Here is a 16,051-nt window from a genome sequence, read left to right as displayed (position 1 = left end):
TATACATGAATGGTTTTGTTTTTTTTATAGCGCTCAATGAAAGCCCCAGGAACACATTTCAAAGAACGTGCATCGCTTCCCACAAACACCGCAGAGACCTAGTAAAGTGGGACCCAACACGGCAATAATAAAGCTTGTTCATTTCTAGGGTACGGATGCAATTGAGCAGTAAATGTTCTTTTAGAACAATGAAATGTCCCCTTTGATAAAGTGCCTGGGAGTCACAAAACAGGTTTGTGTTTTTGCTACTCCTCCGGTATAGCATTCCTAATCATCTTTAAATGACTAATAAACCGATGTACTTTTTAGCGCGTGTTCAGACTTTCTGATAAAGATTAAGTCAGTGCCAGGGGTCAATGACGTCACCGAGAAGAAAACAGGGAAGTCTGAAAATGTATGTTTGGTGAAAACTATTCTGGTTCTCTATTTGACAATAAAAAAAACAGTCTCAGGCATGCTGACATGCACTGGTAGAAGCTGGCAGTAAGACAATAGGTGAATGAAAATGACAATGTAGAGATTGAGGATATCAGCAGACAATAGGTGAAAGAAAATAAGCAGAATAATATTAATGCAAATTCAGTCTTACATTTGTTATTTTCTAAATCTGAATCCAACAACTATAGAGGAATCAATTCCACTGTTGGGTAACAAGTCTAAACTATATTTTTTATTTTGCATGAACTGAACTGTTGCACATTTATTAACAGTAAAAAAATTAAAGCCCCAACACACATCCAATATAACAAATTATTCAATTCATTTTTGTGTGTTTTTTCTTGTCATAAGTACTGATGCAGCGGTCGTTATTCGAACGGATCACGAATTGGAAAACGATATAATCCCCTAATTCTCCCCGGTTTTGGTGTATTATTTTTGAAATGACTGCGACACATTAACTTCCCAAAGCAGGGTCCCCTGCTGTGTGAATGCTACCGGCGTCTGCCTGTGTGTAATAGACGCGCAGAAAGAGAGTCTGAATCAGTCCCTCTAACTGCGCGCCTCTCACAGGCGATCGCGGGGGTTTTATTAAAATTCTAAAATTACAGTTTTGTAGCAGGGGGTCTCCCGAGCTGAACAAAATTGATTTCAGGTCCGGGGACCCCCTACGTCCCGAGTTACAGGCCCCGTTATGGGGTGCCGGTACACCCGCCATGTTAAAATCCTGTGGGATCGAATCAAAACAATGCAGAGGGATACCGGCACCCCATAACAGGGCCTGTATCTCGGGAAGTAGGGTGTCTCCAAGGCTGAAATAAACTTTGTTTAGCTCGGAAGACCCCCTGCTCCCCCACACTAGTATCAACCCCCCCCCCCTACAAATAAGAAATCATTACCTTAGCGGGTAGCTGCTAAGGTAATGAAGCTGCTTACATTTTATTTTTATTCATAGTGTGCGTGAGCAAGGGGTCTCCTGAGCTGAACAAAGTTTATTTCAGCCTTGGGGAGACCCTACTTCCCGAGTTACAGGCCCAGTTATGGGGTGCCGGTATCCCCGTCATGTTAAAATTGTGGGTCACATGACCGCGGGACTAGAGGGATACGGGCACCCCATAACTGGGCCTGTAACTCTGGAAGTAGGGGGTCTCCGGACCTGAAATCATTCTGATTGGCTGGCATCATTGCCTTTAAATGACGTCATCAATTTTTTATTAATTTTTTTTAATCACATGGTTTTCACGGCCCAATAAGGGCCGTGGGAACCATATGACGAAAATGAGACGTCATGGGCCTTTAAAAGCCTATGTCGTCTCATTTTAGAGCCAGACAGCGTGGAGGGAGGACCTCCCCTCCAAGAAGAAGGCCGGGGCGCGACCGAGGAACAGAAGAGCGGAGAAAGAATACAGATGAAGACGCCACAGACGGAATGTATTGTATGTCTTTATTTATATAGCGCCATTAATGTACATAGCGCTTCACAGTAGTAAAACATGTGGTAATCAAATAAATAACAGATAATATAAATAACAGATCATAGGAATAAGTGCTTTAGACATAAAAGTAACATTAAGGAAGAGGAGTCCCTGCCCCGAGGAGCTTACGGTCTAATTGGTAGGTATGGAGAACGTACAGAGACAGTAGGAGGGAGTTCTGGTAAGTGTGTCTGCAGGGGCCCAAGCTTTATGTATCATATGTTCAGAATATCCACAGAGCGATTCATATGCTTCTTTAAGCAAGTGTGTCTTAAGGGGGGTCTTAAAGGTGGATAGAGAGGGTGCTAGTCGGGTACTGAGGGGAAGGGAATTCCAGAGGTGTGGGGCCGTCAGTGAAAAAGGTTTAAGGCGGGAGAGGGCTTTAGATACAAGGGGGTTAGAAAGAAGACATCCTTGAGCAGAACGCAAGAGTCGGGATGGTGCATAGCGAGAAATTAGGGCTGAGATGTAAGGAGGGGCAGAAGAGTGTAGAGCTTTAAAAGTGAGGAGAATCGAGTGTGAGATGCGGGATTTGATCGGAAGCCAGAAGAGGGATTTCATGAGGGGAGATGCTGAGACAGATCTGGGAAAGAGTAGAGTGATTCTGGCAGCAGCATTTAGGATAGATTGTAAAAAACAGGTGAGAGGCAGGAAGGCCGGACAGCAGGAGGTTACAGTAATCAAGACGGGAGAGAATGAGGGCCTGAGTCAGAGTTTTAGAAGTCGAGCAACAGAGGAAAGGGCGTATCTTTGTTATATAGCGGAGGAAAAAGCGACAAGTTTTAGAAATGTTTTGAATGTGAGGGGCGAATGTGAGAGAGGAGTCGAGTGTGACCCCAAGGCAGCGTGCTTGGGCTACTGGGTGAATGATCGTAGTTCCAACAGTAATGTGGAAGGAGGTAGTAGGGCCAGGTTTGGGAATAAGTATGAGGAGCTCTGTTTTAGCCATGTTGAGTTTAAGGCGGCGGAGGGCCATCCAGGATGATATAGCAGAGAGCAGGAAGATAGGTGAAGATGTGTTGCACTGCCTCAATTTCCAACTCCCAATGAGACCGGAAAAAATACAAAGTGAGCACTCAGCTAAACAACAGGTTAGGTTTATTGCAGGGTGGTGCAGCAAGGGGACAGCAAAGCCACACGAACGCACCTACGCGTTTCGTGCACGGGGCACTTTATCAAGGTGACAAACAAGTGTAAAACTGCGTGATTTATACTCACCTGTACTGTGCCTCGCGCAGCCGGGTGTGACGTCATCGTCCCAACGGCCCCTACATATATGTATATGTTTACCAGTGCCTCTGTTTATTTTATATTGGTTACTAGGGGGGGCTGTTATGGTGTTTCAACTGTGGTGGTCATGTGGACCCCACTAGACTCCTAGCCCGCACCGGATAATTGCCATATCAATCATGGACTTTCCATTGCTATCCAGTATCATTTACATATGTCATTGAGGAACTTTGACCAATTTGGATGCATCACTTTTTTCCTGTTTTTTGATATAGTAGAGAGACATTCAGAAAATTTGGTTTGTACAGCAGGTGTAAGGTCGGGTGTTGAAAAGTAAATTTGTGTGTCATCAGCGTAGAGGTGATATTTAAACCCAAGAGATGTTATTAGGTCACCTAGAGAGTGTGTGTACAGAGAAAAGAGGAGAGGTCCCAGGACAGAGCCCTGGGGTACCCCCATAGAGAGATCAATAGAGTAGTAGGTGTTAGCAGAAGAGACACTGAAAGTACGATGGGAGAGGTAGGATGAGATCCAAGATAGAGCTTTGTTCCGAATACCAAGAGTATGGAGAATATGAAGGAGAAGAGGGTGGTCCACGGTGTCAAATGCTGCAGAGAGGTCGAGTAATATGAGCTTTCAAATAGAAGACACAGACCCCTGGATTGTTATGGTTTTTTATTTTATTGTTTATTATTTTATGGGTTCCTGTGCGTGGATTGGTTCGAGAGTAAGCAGTATCAACGGGAGTCGGTGAGTGGGACAAGTAATGGTAAGTTTGTTTGTCCCTATGGATATACATAATACAGAGCAAATAAAAGCTTGTATTGCTCATGTTGCTTGCTTTTTTTGATGCATTTTTAACTGTATTTTGCAGCTTGGTGTGCAAATGTGTTTGTTATGGTTTATTTCGGGGGGGGGGGGCGGCTTGCTTTTTAATAGTGGCTTATTGTTGGTTAGATTTAGTTGATTGATGGTAATTTATTTCTGATTCTTTGTTTTGTTTCTAGGATTTGAATAGTGAATTGTGTACAGTAATTGATTTGGATTGTATTGTAATTGATTTGTGAACGGATTGATTTATGGTAATTTATTTATTTTATTTAGAGCATTGCTTGGCATACAGTACTGTAGTGTAGTATGTGTCAGAATGTACTGTATTGCGGTGGTAGTAAGTATAGTAGAACTGTATTTATTTTGTTATGCTACTGTAGTTAATGTGTTTAATAATGGGCCAAATAATCTATTATCCATATCTGGATAATAGTTATTTGGCCCATTAATGTATGTATGTACAGTATGTATATGGCGGACAAGTTAGAAAAATTACTTGTGAATGAAAATAAGCAACTTTGAGATGCGATTACAATCGAGAAGTATATAGAACAAAAACGAATCCCTCGGGGTCTTAGGCTATTTAAAAAGCCAACAACTGACTTCCAGAGTGAATCATTCATTCTCGAATGGAATCGCATACTCGACAACTGTTCATTTGAACTAATGCGTTTACTAATATCTAAGCGCAAAATTTGCCTTCAAACATTAGACAAAGAAATCAATGATATGAAGGGATATTTTGATAAATACAAAGACAATAGTGAACTACCTATGTTGGAAACCAGAATTAAAAACAGAATGGATAAATTGCAAAAAGATACTATTATTTCCAAACAAACAAAATTCCAAAGGGATAAAATTGATTATGTAACTGGATGTTACAGGAATTGGAAAAAACCTAAACACGAAATTGAAAAATATAAATCTAATAAAGAAAAGTATTCAAAAGATTATTCACATAAAATACCATCCAACTACAGAAAAAATATTGTGAGTGCTAAAGAAATGTCTTCAGATCCAGTGCAGTTCATATCCCCCAGGATGTCCAAAAGATCATATATACCATCTAATACGAAATTGGGTAGTAATACTACTAAATCCAACACTTCTGCCCCCCCTGTTCCTCCTACTCCATTAGTGAATGTACCAGAGAATGATATTGACAATATATTTGATCAATATCATCATAATAAGTATCAACCTCTTATTGATTTAGACAGGGAACAACACCTCCCCAGTCACAGTCGTGAAGAAGAGAAAGCCACATTCTCTTTTTTAGACTGGAGACAATCCAGGGATCCCAAACATGCAAGGGAAGCAATAAGGGACCTATTAGGAAAAGAGAATTCTATAAAGGACAACAGAAAAAGAAAAAATACTTTAGAGGAACGAGAGGAGGGAGAAAAATTGGGCAAGGTACAAAAACATTAAACAATAAATCTGTACACAATAACATCTTTAATATTAGCCAAAACCCTATTTCTGTCAAAGAAAGCAAATTATTATCCAAAGGATTATCCTTTGCACCAGTTACAGAACCTGACAGTTTCAAATTATACATAGACGTTCAACGTTATGTACGTAAACTATGTCTTAAGAAATATTTTCTTAGAGATGCTTTGTCCAAAATAGATTCTAATACTAATTTACCTATTACAACCACAACTCCCACTAATACTACTTTTAAGAATCCGTCTACTTTCTTCCCTAAATTTGTAAGTGGCCCCTTTATAGACACATTTGCACAAATGGTAACTGATGATTTAGAGACCCAGAGCCGTAATTTTAAAATCAAAGCAGATAATTTAAGTATCGATGAAAAACTCACATTACGTGCACTTGAGGAAAATGATACCATCATTATAAAACCGGCTGATAAGGGGGGGGGGTTGGTAATCATGGATAAATCCTATTACATCCAAGAGTCACTCAGAATCTTGGGGGATAGGTCCACTTACCAACTCCTCCCCTCTGACCCTACCACACAGTACCAACAACAACTCTTTAACTATTTAACACTAGGTATAGCTCAACACATCATTACCAAACATGAATTTGATTTTCTTTACAATATATACCCCAAATTACCTATTTTTTATATAATACCCAAAATACATAAAAATATACAATTTCCCCCCGGTCGCCCCATCATTTCTGGCATTCAGTCCTTAACATCTCACTTATCCCAGTACATTGACAGTTACAACAGTATGTTATTCAATTACCTTCATATCTAAGGGACACTACCCACATACTGCAGACCCTACAGGACATTCAATGGCAACCTTATTATTATTTTGTAACAGCAGATGTTAATTCTTTATATATAATCATAAATCATGAACAAGGATGTGAAGCTATTTTGAACACATTAAACAATGATCCGTCTATTTCTATGGAACATAAAGATTTTCTAATTTTGGGTATTACATTTATTCTTTCTCATAATTTTTTTTATTTTAATAAACTATATTATTTACAGGTGTGTGGCACCGCCATGGGCACCAAATTTGCACCTAGCTATGCAAATTTATTTATGGGCAGCTGGGAACAACAACACATATGGTCCGGCTGTCCAGAGCAAATTTGGTGCTCTGGCGGCGCTACATCGATGATATTTTTATTTGGTCTGGCACGTTATTACAGTTACAAGAATTTAAAATATATATGAATAGTAACAACAATAATCTTAAATTTACATTTGTCACTAGCCCTACTAAAATAGAATACCTAGATTTGGAAATATCAGTTATAAATAATTGTATTCATACTAGTACATATTTTAAACCTGTACAATCAAACAATTATCTTTATGCACAAAGTCACCATAACCCTTCATGGGTTAAAAATATACCAAAGGGTCAATTCATTAGATTAAAAAGAAATAGCTCACATATAGATACGTTTAACATCCAAGCGGAAGATCTTAAAAACAAATTCATAGAAAGGAAGTATTCCCCACAAGATTTAGATAATGTAATCACTGAAGTTGCAGCGATGGACAGAACCAATCTTTTGAAATATAAAAAGAAAAACACCAACAGAACAGCTAATTTGGCTTTTATAACTCAGTTTAACCAAATGGCACCTAATATACGCCAAATTTTCAAAAAACACTGGCCGATATTAAAAAAAGATAAGGAATTAGAAGGCTTATTACCAGAACATCCACAAATTATATTCACCAAAGCACCTAATATAGGACAAAAATTGGCACCAAGCTGTCCATCGCTGCAACTTATTCATCGGAGGATTACCCCTTGCATGGGATACTTCATATGTAATAGATGTACCTCTTGCAAATACAGCACAAAAAAAAAATCAGTATTTGCATCAAATAACACTTAAAAAAAATATAAAATAAAACAACATATTACGTGTAATAGTTCTTTTGTTATTTATTTGCTTGAATGTCCATGTGGTCTGCAGTATGTGGGTATGACTACTAGGTCAAAAGAAGTCTATATGAACACATATATAATATTAAAACTGGTTTAGTTACACATAGTGTGTCGAATCATTTTCTTCCAAGTGCACGGTCAGAACCCCAAAGGCCTAAAATGTATCGCAATAGAAAGCATCACTACACATTGGAGAGGAGGAAACGTTGTGAGCCTACTGGGGAGGAGAGAATCCTTTTGGATTTACGAATTGCGTACTCTATCCCCACTAGGCCTAAACGTGGACTTTGATCTGAAGGCATTCTTGGTTGGCTAAACCTGCACTGTATCCATATATTATACCTATATTATATCTATCTTTGCAATTTATCCATATGTCTGTTTGGGAACATACTGTACTGTTATTGAATATTTGCTAAATTTGGCAACCCTTTGGTACATGTATAAACTCATGCCCAATACTGTTTATACCTATTTGTTTATCTTCCTAAAATAAATTTGTTATGTCATGTATGTTCATCATGTTTATAACATCATTCACATTCACTTTGTTAATAAAATTAATCTCACACACATCACTTTATATTACCACATAAGGTTTTATAGTATTTAATTCACTATAGTTCAACACATTATGCTAAGCATATAGTTTATTATATAATTTTATGGTTCATATGCACTACATACTTGTTTAATATCATAGTCAATATACACATTAGTAGTTCACTATACACTTCCTAAGTGGTCATATATATATATGGCCAGTGGTTGACAAATCACCAAAAAATCTACTCGCCACCTAGTACCAAACGTGTGCTGCTTGGGCCAATATTTACTCGCCCGGGGGTTACATCCACTCGCCCGGGGCGAGCAAATGTATAGGTTTGTCGAACACTGTATATGGCCATATCAAACACTTAACAAATCACACTTTCACATTATCATCATTATTGTTTTATAGGGGTTTTTTTTGTATCAGTTCTTTGTATGTCTTGTTTGTTAACAGCTGAGCTATCAGACCCCAGCAGCACGATTAACATTGGCAAGGACTATTTAATGCGCATGTGTTTGAACACAAAGCATGATCACGAACTGTCCAGTTTGCCCATATGCGCATGTGCACAAGTCTGCAGGTGAAAATTATTTAATTAATTATGGACGCTCTATTTAAAGGACCTTCATGGACTTTATTATTATATACCCGAGGAAGAAAGCGGTTAACTTTCGAAACGCGTAGGGTGGCGAATTAAGCACTTCTGCATCATTTGGTTGGCGATTCCCCCTCCACGACAGCAGAGACGAATCAGCGTTTGCTGGCAGCTAACTAGCTGGTCATTTGCGACATCGAGTCGAATCTGCTGCTGCCGATCTGGAAATAGCTGCACGTTTTCTCCAGTGTGCTGAGTGAGACCATCCGCCCACACGCCGGCTGGCGTGCACACCTTCCATGCACGGAGACGCCCAGGAGCAGCTAGCAGCTACCATCACAGAGAGGGGATACTCTCAAATATATCCACCGCTTGCCTATATCATCCATCTGGTGAGTGGGCATTTCATCAGACTCCACCTGTGCTGCATTGTGCTTATACTAATCTTTTATTGTCCATATTCATTTTATATGTCTATGTATGTTATATGAATTGTGTTATTAAATGTTTATATCTTAATTTTACACCTGACGAAACAACAAAGAGTGGGGAGTGATCACAGGACCATACTAATTGAATGAAGTGTTTATATTCATAAGTGAGGTAATCAAAAGGTGGGTGCAAACTGTGAACTGAAAGTGAATCAGAAAAGGGGAAGGGGAAACACAAAATGGATGTGCCCCCAAAAGAATTCACTTAAATGCACACCACCCAAGTGTAAAAATTAACTTTTAATAAATACTTAAAACATATATTACCAAAGTAACGTGTTATGTGAATTAAAAATGTATTAAATCATAGCTATCAAGCAACCGTGTCGTTAGTTATTCTTACTATCCCAGTACCAATTGATATGATGGGATGTTAAAGACAGGGACTGCTATGAGTAGGGTATTGACCCCTCTGGGGCAACGATGAGACCAAATGTAGAGTTGTATATAGATATATTCAGGTAGGTGGCCACAGGATTGAATATCCTATTACTGCTAAATATAGCTCCCCTGCACATTTACATAGAGGTAATAACGCTGGTAAGTGATGGTATAATAGCTGTATTATAGAGCTTCCAAATACAGCAGTGTTGGCTTGAATACACAGCAGTGTGATATGAAGACGCCTCACATAAGGTGCAAGGTTACCAGGCACACTGACCATGAATTGATTAATGAATAGTTAACTCATATGGTCTTCACAGTTACACCCAGGATACTGCAAACACTACATTAAAAACAGCTCCAAGTAGGAGACTGACAACATTGCGCGTCCAGTATTATGCTATGTGTTGTGCTTTTTTTCTTTTAAGCACACCCAGAGGAGCCATTTCCTGATCGTCCAACAGGCTTGGTTTTTATATCCTTTTTGTTATTCATTTAATCACCTAGGCGCCTCTAGATACATATTCCCTTTCCATGTGTCAGAATGTACTGTATTGCGGTGGTAGTAAGTACAGTAGAACTGTATTTATTTTGTTATGCTACTGTAGTTAATGTGTTTAATAATGGGCCAAATAATCTATTATCCATATCTGGATAATAGTTATTTGGCCCATTAATGTAAGTGTTTCGTGGTACGGGGGTGATTTATTTAAATGTACTGTACTGTGTAGGCCATATTTTAGGTTTTTTACACACAGGGTTGGCACCTGTGCCTTAACCCCTTCATTGCCTTGTGGGCATTGCTAAGGTAATGAAGCTGCTTACATTTTTAATTTTTATTTATTGTGCGCATGAGCAGGGGGTCACCTGAAATGAACAAAGTTGATTTCAGGTCCGGAGACGCCCTACTTCCCGAGTTACAGGCCCAGTTATGGGGTGCCCATATCCCTCTAGTCCCGAGGTCACGTGACCCACAATTTTAACATGGCGGGGATACCGGCACCCCATAACTGGGCCTGTAACTCGGGAAGTAGGGGGTCTCCAAGGCTGAAATAAACTTTGTTCAGCTCAAGAGACCCCCTGCTCACGCACACTATGTATAAAAATAAAATGTAAGCAGCTTCATTACCATAGCAGCTACCCGCTAAGGTAATGATTTTTTATTTTGGGGGGGGGGGTTTGATACTAGTGTGGGGGAGCAGGGGGTCTTCCGAGCTAAACAAAGTTTATTTCAGCCTTGGAGACCCCCTACTTCCCGAGATACAGGCCCTGTTATGGGGTGCCCGTATCCCTCTGCATTGTTTTGATTGGATCCCACAGGATTTTAACATGGCGGGAGTACCGGCACCCCATAACGGGGCCTGTGACTCAGGACGTAGGGGGCCCCCGGACCTGAAATCAACTTTGTTCAGCTCAGGAGTCCCCCTGCTACAAAACTGTAATTTTAGAATTTTAATAAAACCCCCGCGATCGCCTGTGAGAGGCGCGCAGTTAGAGGGACTGATTCAGACTCTCTTTCTGCGCGTCTATTACACAAAGGCAGACGCCGGTAGCATTCACACAGCAGGGGACCCTGCTTTCGGAAGTTAATGCGTCGCGGTCATTTCATTAAACACAGCGAGCTTTGTCCCCGTTGTGATCACGGTTTCCCGCATTAATTGCCGCATGAAGTGTTCGAATAACGGCTGCTGCATCAGTACGTGTCATTTAGCCCAATCTTTTGGCCAAAACTTATCTAGCCTACAACCACGTCAAGGTAACCCTTTTCAGCAGGTCTTATACACTATACAGGCATACCCCGCATTAACGTACGCAATGGGACCGGAGCATGTATGTAAAGCGAAAATGTACTTAAAGTGAAGCACGACCTTTTTTCCACTTATCGATGCATGTATTGTACTGCAATCGTCATATACGTGCATAACTGATGTAAATAACACATGTGTAACAGGCTCCATAGTCTCCCCGCTTGCGTGTAGCTTCGGTACAGGTATGGAGCTGGTATTGCTGGTCAGGACGTGCTGACAGGCGCATGCGTGAGCTGCCGTTTGCCTATTGGGTGATATGTCCTTACTCGCGAGTGTACTTAAAGTGAGTGTCCTTAAACCGGGGTATGCCTGTATCCTTCGTATTTCCTCCACTACAGTATCTCTAATGGCAAATGTGTAACAGACCACCACATACCATGTTCAGGAACGATGTCCATATCCCAGGGGCTCAACCTTTCTGTTTCTGTGTTATCCCATCTGTTAAAATAAAATAAAAAGTTTCAAGTGTGATAACACATTTTTTACACTAAATAATGACATGGCGTTGTCACAGATTTTACTGTATAAGCAGACAATGACACCACTAATAGGCATCATTTATTTTCAGCTTCGATTGGAGCACCGCCTGCAGTAACGCAAGTGAACTAGATTCAAAGCCACCTGCATTTTGTGAATTGGGTCAAGAAAGTGCAAACCTTATAAACAAACTGTTTCTTACAGAACTGCATTCAGGACATACAATTGCTATAGCAGCAGCAAACATCCCAGGAAACCGTCAAATTATTTTAAGAACTGTCCATAAAATCATCAGTCCGACTTACACTGCAGCATTTTGTTATATTGTATTGCAGAGCATGAGGGACTAGCTGTAGCAGGCAAGAGAAATGTGCTAGGAACTATGCTTACTTCACAGTATAACACTGGAAGAGGCTGTCAGGATAATCTGCTTGATAAGGCTCTTGACTCAGGACGGTTCCAAACCACCAGGCATCGTCTATTATGGAACGAAACTTGTCACCTAAACAAAGAAGAAAGAAGTCACCCCAAAACGCAAGAACTGCCTGCCTCAAGTCCTTTAGCCTGCACGTCATGTGGGGCGGGCACTCTGGGGGCCTAATGATGTACAGGGCACGTCATACTTTAAATGCGCGTCTCCTAGGGGCAGATTGCGTTTATGAATGCGATCGTAAAGGAAGTGGTGTATCCTTCACTCCTGGGGGACCTGCCTATAACCACGTGGTCCCTATACCAAGCGATTTCGTGGTTGAGATCCGTAAGCATGAAAGGGGCAATTTCTCCTGGAGATCAATGCTTAATATTTGTTAAAAAAAAATTTCAAAAAAATAATTCTGTGATTTGAACCAAATGCTTGAAGTTTTTTTTAAATATATATTTATGATGTTTAGTGGGTAATTGTTCAATGTCTTCATGGAGACTTTAAAAGCACACGTTCCGCTGTAAGGAAAGAGGTAATTGTTTAGAAGTTTGGATTAACTGACGTAAGGTTTAATGTTTGTGTTCATGACATTGTTTTGTTAAGTCAGTACTGTTCTTTAAATAGAATATTGTAATTTCAAATATTTACCAGATTGATTCATTGTGGCTGATATAAGGTTGTAAAGTTTCACAGAAAATGCTTACACATCAATGAAAAAAATTGGAAACATTGTAAGTACAATTTTTGCCAGATCTGCCAAGACAGAGATCCAGTTTAACTACTCTACCATCTTTGACTATGTAGAGTAAATGTATGGAGTCGGGTTCAACAGCAATCAAGAAAACATGAGGACAGTCTCAATATGTTACAACCAATATTGGAGGAGCTTACCAGCTCGCCAGTGTCTCTCACGGGCATCATCATAAAACGGGCGCAAAACGAGGAAGTCTATGACATCTGGCATGTCATGATATCTAAGAAGACAGTAAAGGAGAACAAAAAGCGTCTGATAGCATGTGATATTCGTAATATCAAAAAGAAAGGATAGGAAGGGTGATCTTATTAATGGAGCCAATTACATACACAAGCTGTTCATGAGAAAATGTGGGGGACACGCCCAGTGCCCACGCCCCTATAATGGTGCAGTCCCAGTAAGGCTGCTCTTATTGTGCCTTGCGACGGCGCTCCGAAACAAATACATTAACTCCGTGCGCGACGGCGACCCAAAATTTTGAAACCGGGTCTATTTGATTTTTTAGAGACAGTCGCCACATGTGACTGTCTCTAAACCAGAGGCCGCGGCCCGCCCCCTTTCTTGACGTCACTGGCTTTGTCGCCAGCGACGTCGCTTAAAATCAAATTATAACTTTCGCTGGTGGCGACGGCTGACGTCATCGGTCGCGTCGCCAGCACTGTAAGCGCGGCCTAAGGGCGATAGTGAAGCGGTGCTGGTAACGAGCGGTTTGAAGGGCAGTCCACACCCAGGCTCACGGCACATAGGTGCAAATTGGTGAATAAGAAAAATGTATATATATATATATATAAACCATAATACTGAGTTAAGTTATGGTGAGTAAAAAAAGTGACAAAAACCCTCCACAGGAAAGCAAATATGCAAATATAGCTGTATGCTCATCTGCATGTCTAAGGCAGGTCTGCAACCCCGCCTTTCCCGATTATCACCCAGCATACAGCACTTCCACTGCAGCAAGGGACCTTAACCCTGGCTGTGCTCAAAGCTGTGACCATGCAGCAAGCTTAAGCCTATAGGGAACCATGTTAAAAATGGTTATTGAGGCAAAAAGTGACACTGTGTGCTCATTTGCATGTCATTTCCCAGAATCCCTTGCTGCAGTGGAAGTGCTGTATGCTGGGTGATAATGGGGAAAGGCGGGGTTGCAGACCTGCCTAAGACATGCAGATGAGCATACAGTTATATTTGCATTTCATGCACATGATGAGGTACACGACATTGCTGGAAGAACAGGTGAACCTTCCTCTGATTTTGTATTCCCGATTCCTGTGTGGTATTTGTATTGTGTCCGCTGTGTAAAAGCATTTCGTTAGCCACAGAACGGTATCATCTATTTATTTTTTGATTATTGAAGCTCGGCTAACACGGTACTGATACCTGTACATGTACATGTACGTACATATATATATATATATATATATATATATATATATATATATAAATATACTGTATATATAAAACACACACAAGGAGAGAGACAAAGACAGTCCCCTAAGCTAGCACTCTAAGTATACTACAAAAATATTATTGAGCGAGTTTGACAAAAAGACCCAAATGCGCCTTCAGGGCAAAAAAATGAACACGATTTTATTAAAGCAGCAAGACACACTAACTTAAAAACATGAACAAACAATTGGCAGCTAAGAAAATGAAGGCAATTAAATTACAAAAGTAGATGCTGATAATTGAACCAAAAAGCTATGATGCGTCTAACTTATAAAAATAGTAATATAATGAGGCAATCAAAAGACAAAAATGGAACAAAAATAATTTAACCAAAAAAAAAACAAAAAAGGGATATTCTATCTGGTTAAACCCTGACGCTATAATGAGCAAAAATATACTAAAGGCATATGGAAAAGTATGAAATCAATACTACTATGTGCAAAAAAGGGGACTGTCTTTGTCTCTCTCCTTGTGTGTTTTTTATATTTGTATCTGTCCCCCAGCACCATCAGCTTACCCCTTTATATTTATATTTCTTTCTGCCTCTCTGGGTGTATATATTTTCTGTGTACCCTATTAGGCATTATTAATTTTGGGGTCTGACTCATCTACTTATATACAGTGTTGAGCAACATATTTTTTTGTGTGTTTGGTTTGATATATATATATATATATATATATATAGATAGATAGATAGATAGATAGATAGATATATATATATATAGCGCAACTGTCTGAGTGGGTTTACTGGCTTTGCATCTCACCCCAGCCTATGCTTAAAAGCTGTGTTTAAAGCAGCATGCATTGGCTTAAGGGTTGCTCGTGTAATATGAGCTTGAGACAAAAATTGGCACTGTGTGCTCATTTGCATGTCATTTCCCAGAATCCCTTGCTGCAGGGGAAGTGCTGGGCGATAATGGTGAAAGACAGGGTTGCAGACCTGTCTAAGACATGCAAATGAACATACAGTAATATTTACAGTTGCTATATGCTTTACTGTGGAGGGTTTTGTCACTTTTTTTACCCACCATAACCTTAATAAGTGTGATATATATATATATCTATATATCTATATATCAGTGATTTCCAACGTTTTTTATTTGGAGGAACCCTTGAAGTATTTCGAAAAATCTCGGGGAACCCCTATCTGGCTGACACATAATAGGTTCAACAGGGGTCAGTCACAAAATTTCACACCTCACGAGCCACCTCTATTTCCTACAATCTACCCATGTATTTCTCTCCCATCCGTCTCACTAACTCGCTCCCGCCTTGCATGTATTTATCCCTTACGTCTCACTCTTACTCCCACTTTTCCTCACTCACTCCCTTCTGCCCCCCTCCCTTCTCTCACTCGCCCCTACCTTCCGTCAATTACCCCACTCTCACTCAATCCACCGTACAAAATACATACCAAAAAAAAAACACCCGGGGGGGGGGAATCACTGATATATATATATATTTTACACATTTATTTTGTAATATTCAACTTTGTTTCCATGGTAACCTGATAAATGTCTGAGGATCTTAGAAGCCAGAGACTATATTTTTACATTATGACATAATTAACCTAAGAGATAAGAGCAGCAAAGTATGCTTAATCAGAGGACCCTCCGTTTTTCAAATAACCCAAAAACGGCAATACAATATTTTATTGGCGACTTTTAGGTCAATTAGATTGAGAAGGATAAACTGAAGTGAAGATGGGCACTGTAGCAAAAACATTTATTGGAATAGCAAGGCC

The 16,051-nt window shown here is 40.0% G+C and overlaps 1 protein-coding gene across 2 annotated transcripts in view; it reads right to left on the bottom strand.

The window, feature by feature from the left end:
- BRWD1 (bromodomain and WD repeat domain containing 1) overlaps positions 1–16,051 on the bottom strand; it is a 93,475-nt gene that overhangs the window by 17,525 nt on the left and 59,899 nt on the right. Inside the window, exons 27-29 of one of the 2 annotated variants that reach the window (XM_075593736.1) lie at positions 12,999–13,081; positions 12,077–12,188; positions 11,586–11,647 (exon numbers count right to left, since the gene is read on the bottom strand). In XM_075593736.1, coding sequence (XP_075449851.1) covers positions 11,586–11,647; positions 12,077–12,188; positions 12,999–13,081 — 257 coding nt within the window. The remainder of the gene's footprint in view (positions 1–11,585; positions 11,648–12,076; positions 12,189–12,998; positions 13,082–16,051) is intronic. The other variant, XM_075593734.1, reaches the window with a different exon arrangement.

The sequence above is a fragment of the Ascaphus truei genome, chromosome 3 (genome assembly GCF_040206685.1).
Source record: "Ascaphus truei isolate aAscTru1 chromosome 3, aAscTru1.hap1, whole genome shotgun sequence".
Taxonomy (NCBI): Eukaryota; Metazoa; Chordata; class Amphibia; order Anura; family Ascaphidae; genus Ascaphus; species Ascaphus truei.
Note: the sequence above shows the minus strand (reverse complement) of the source record. Positions and strands in the feature narration are given on the sequence as shown.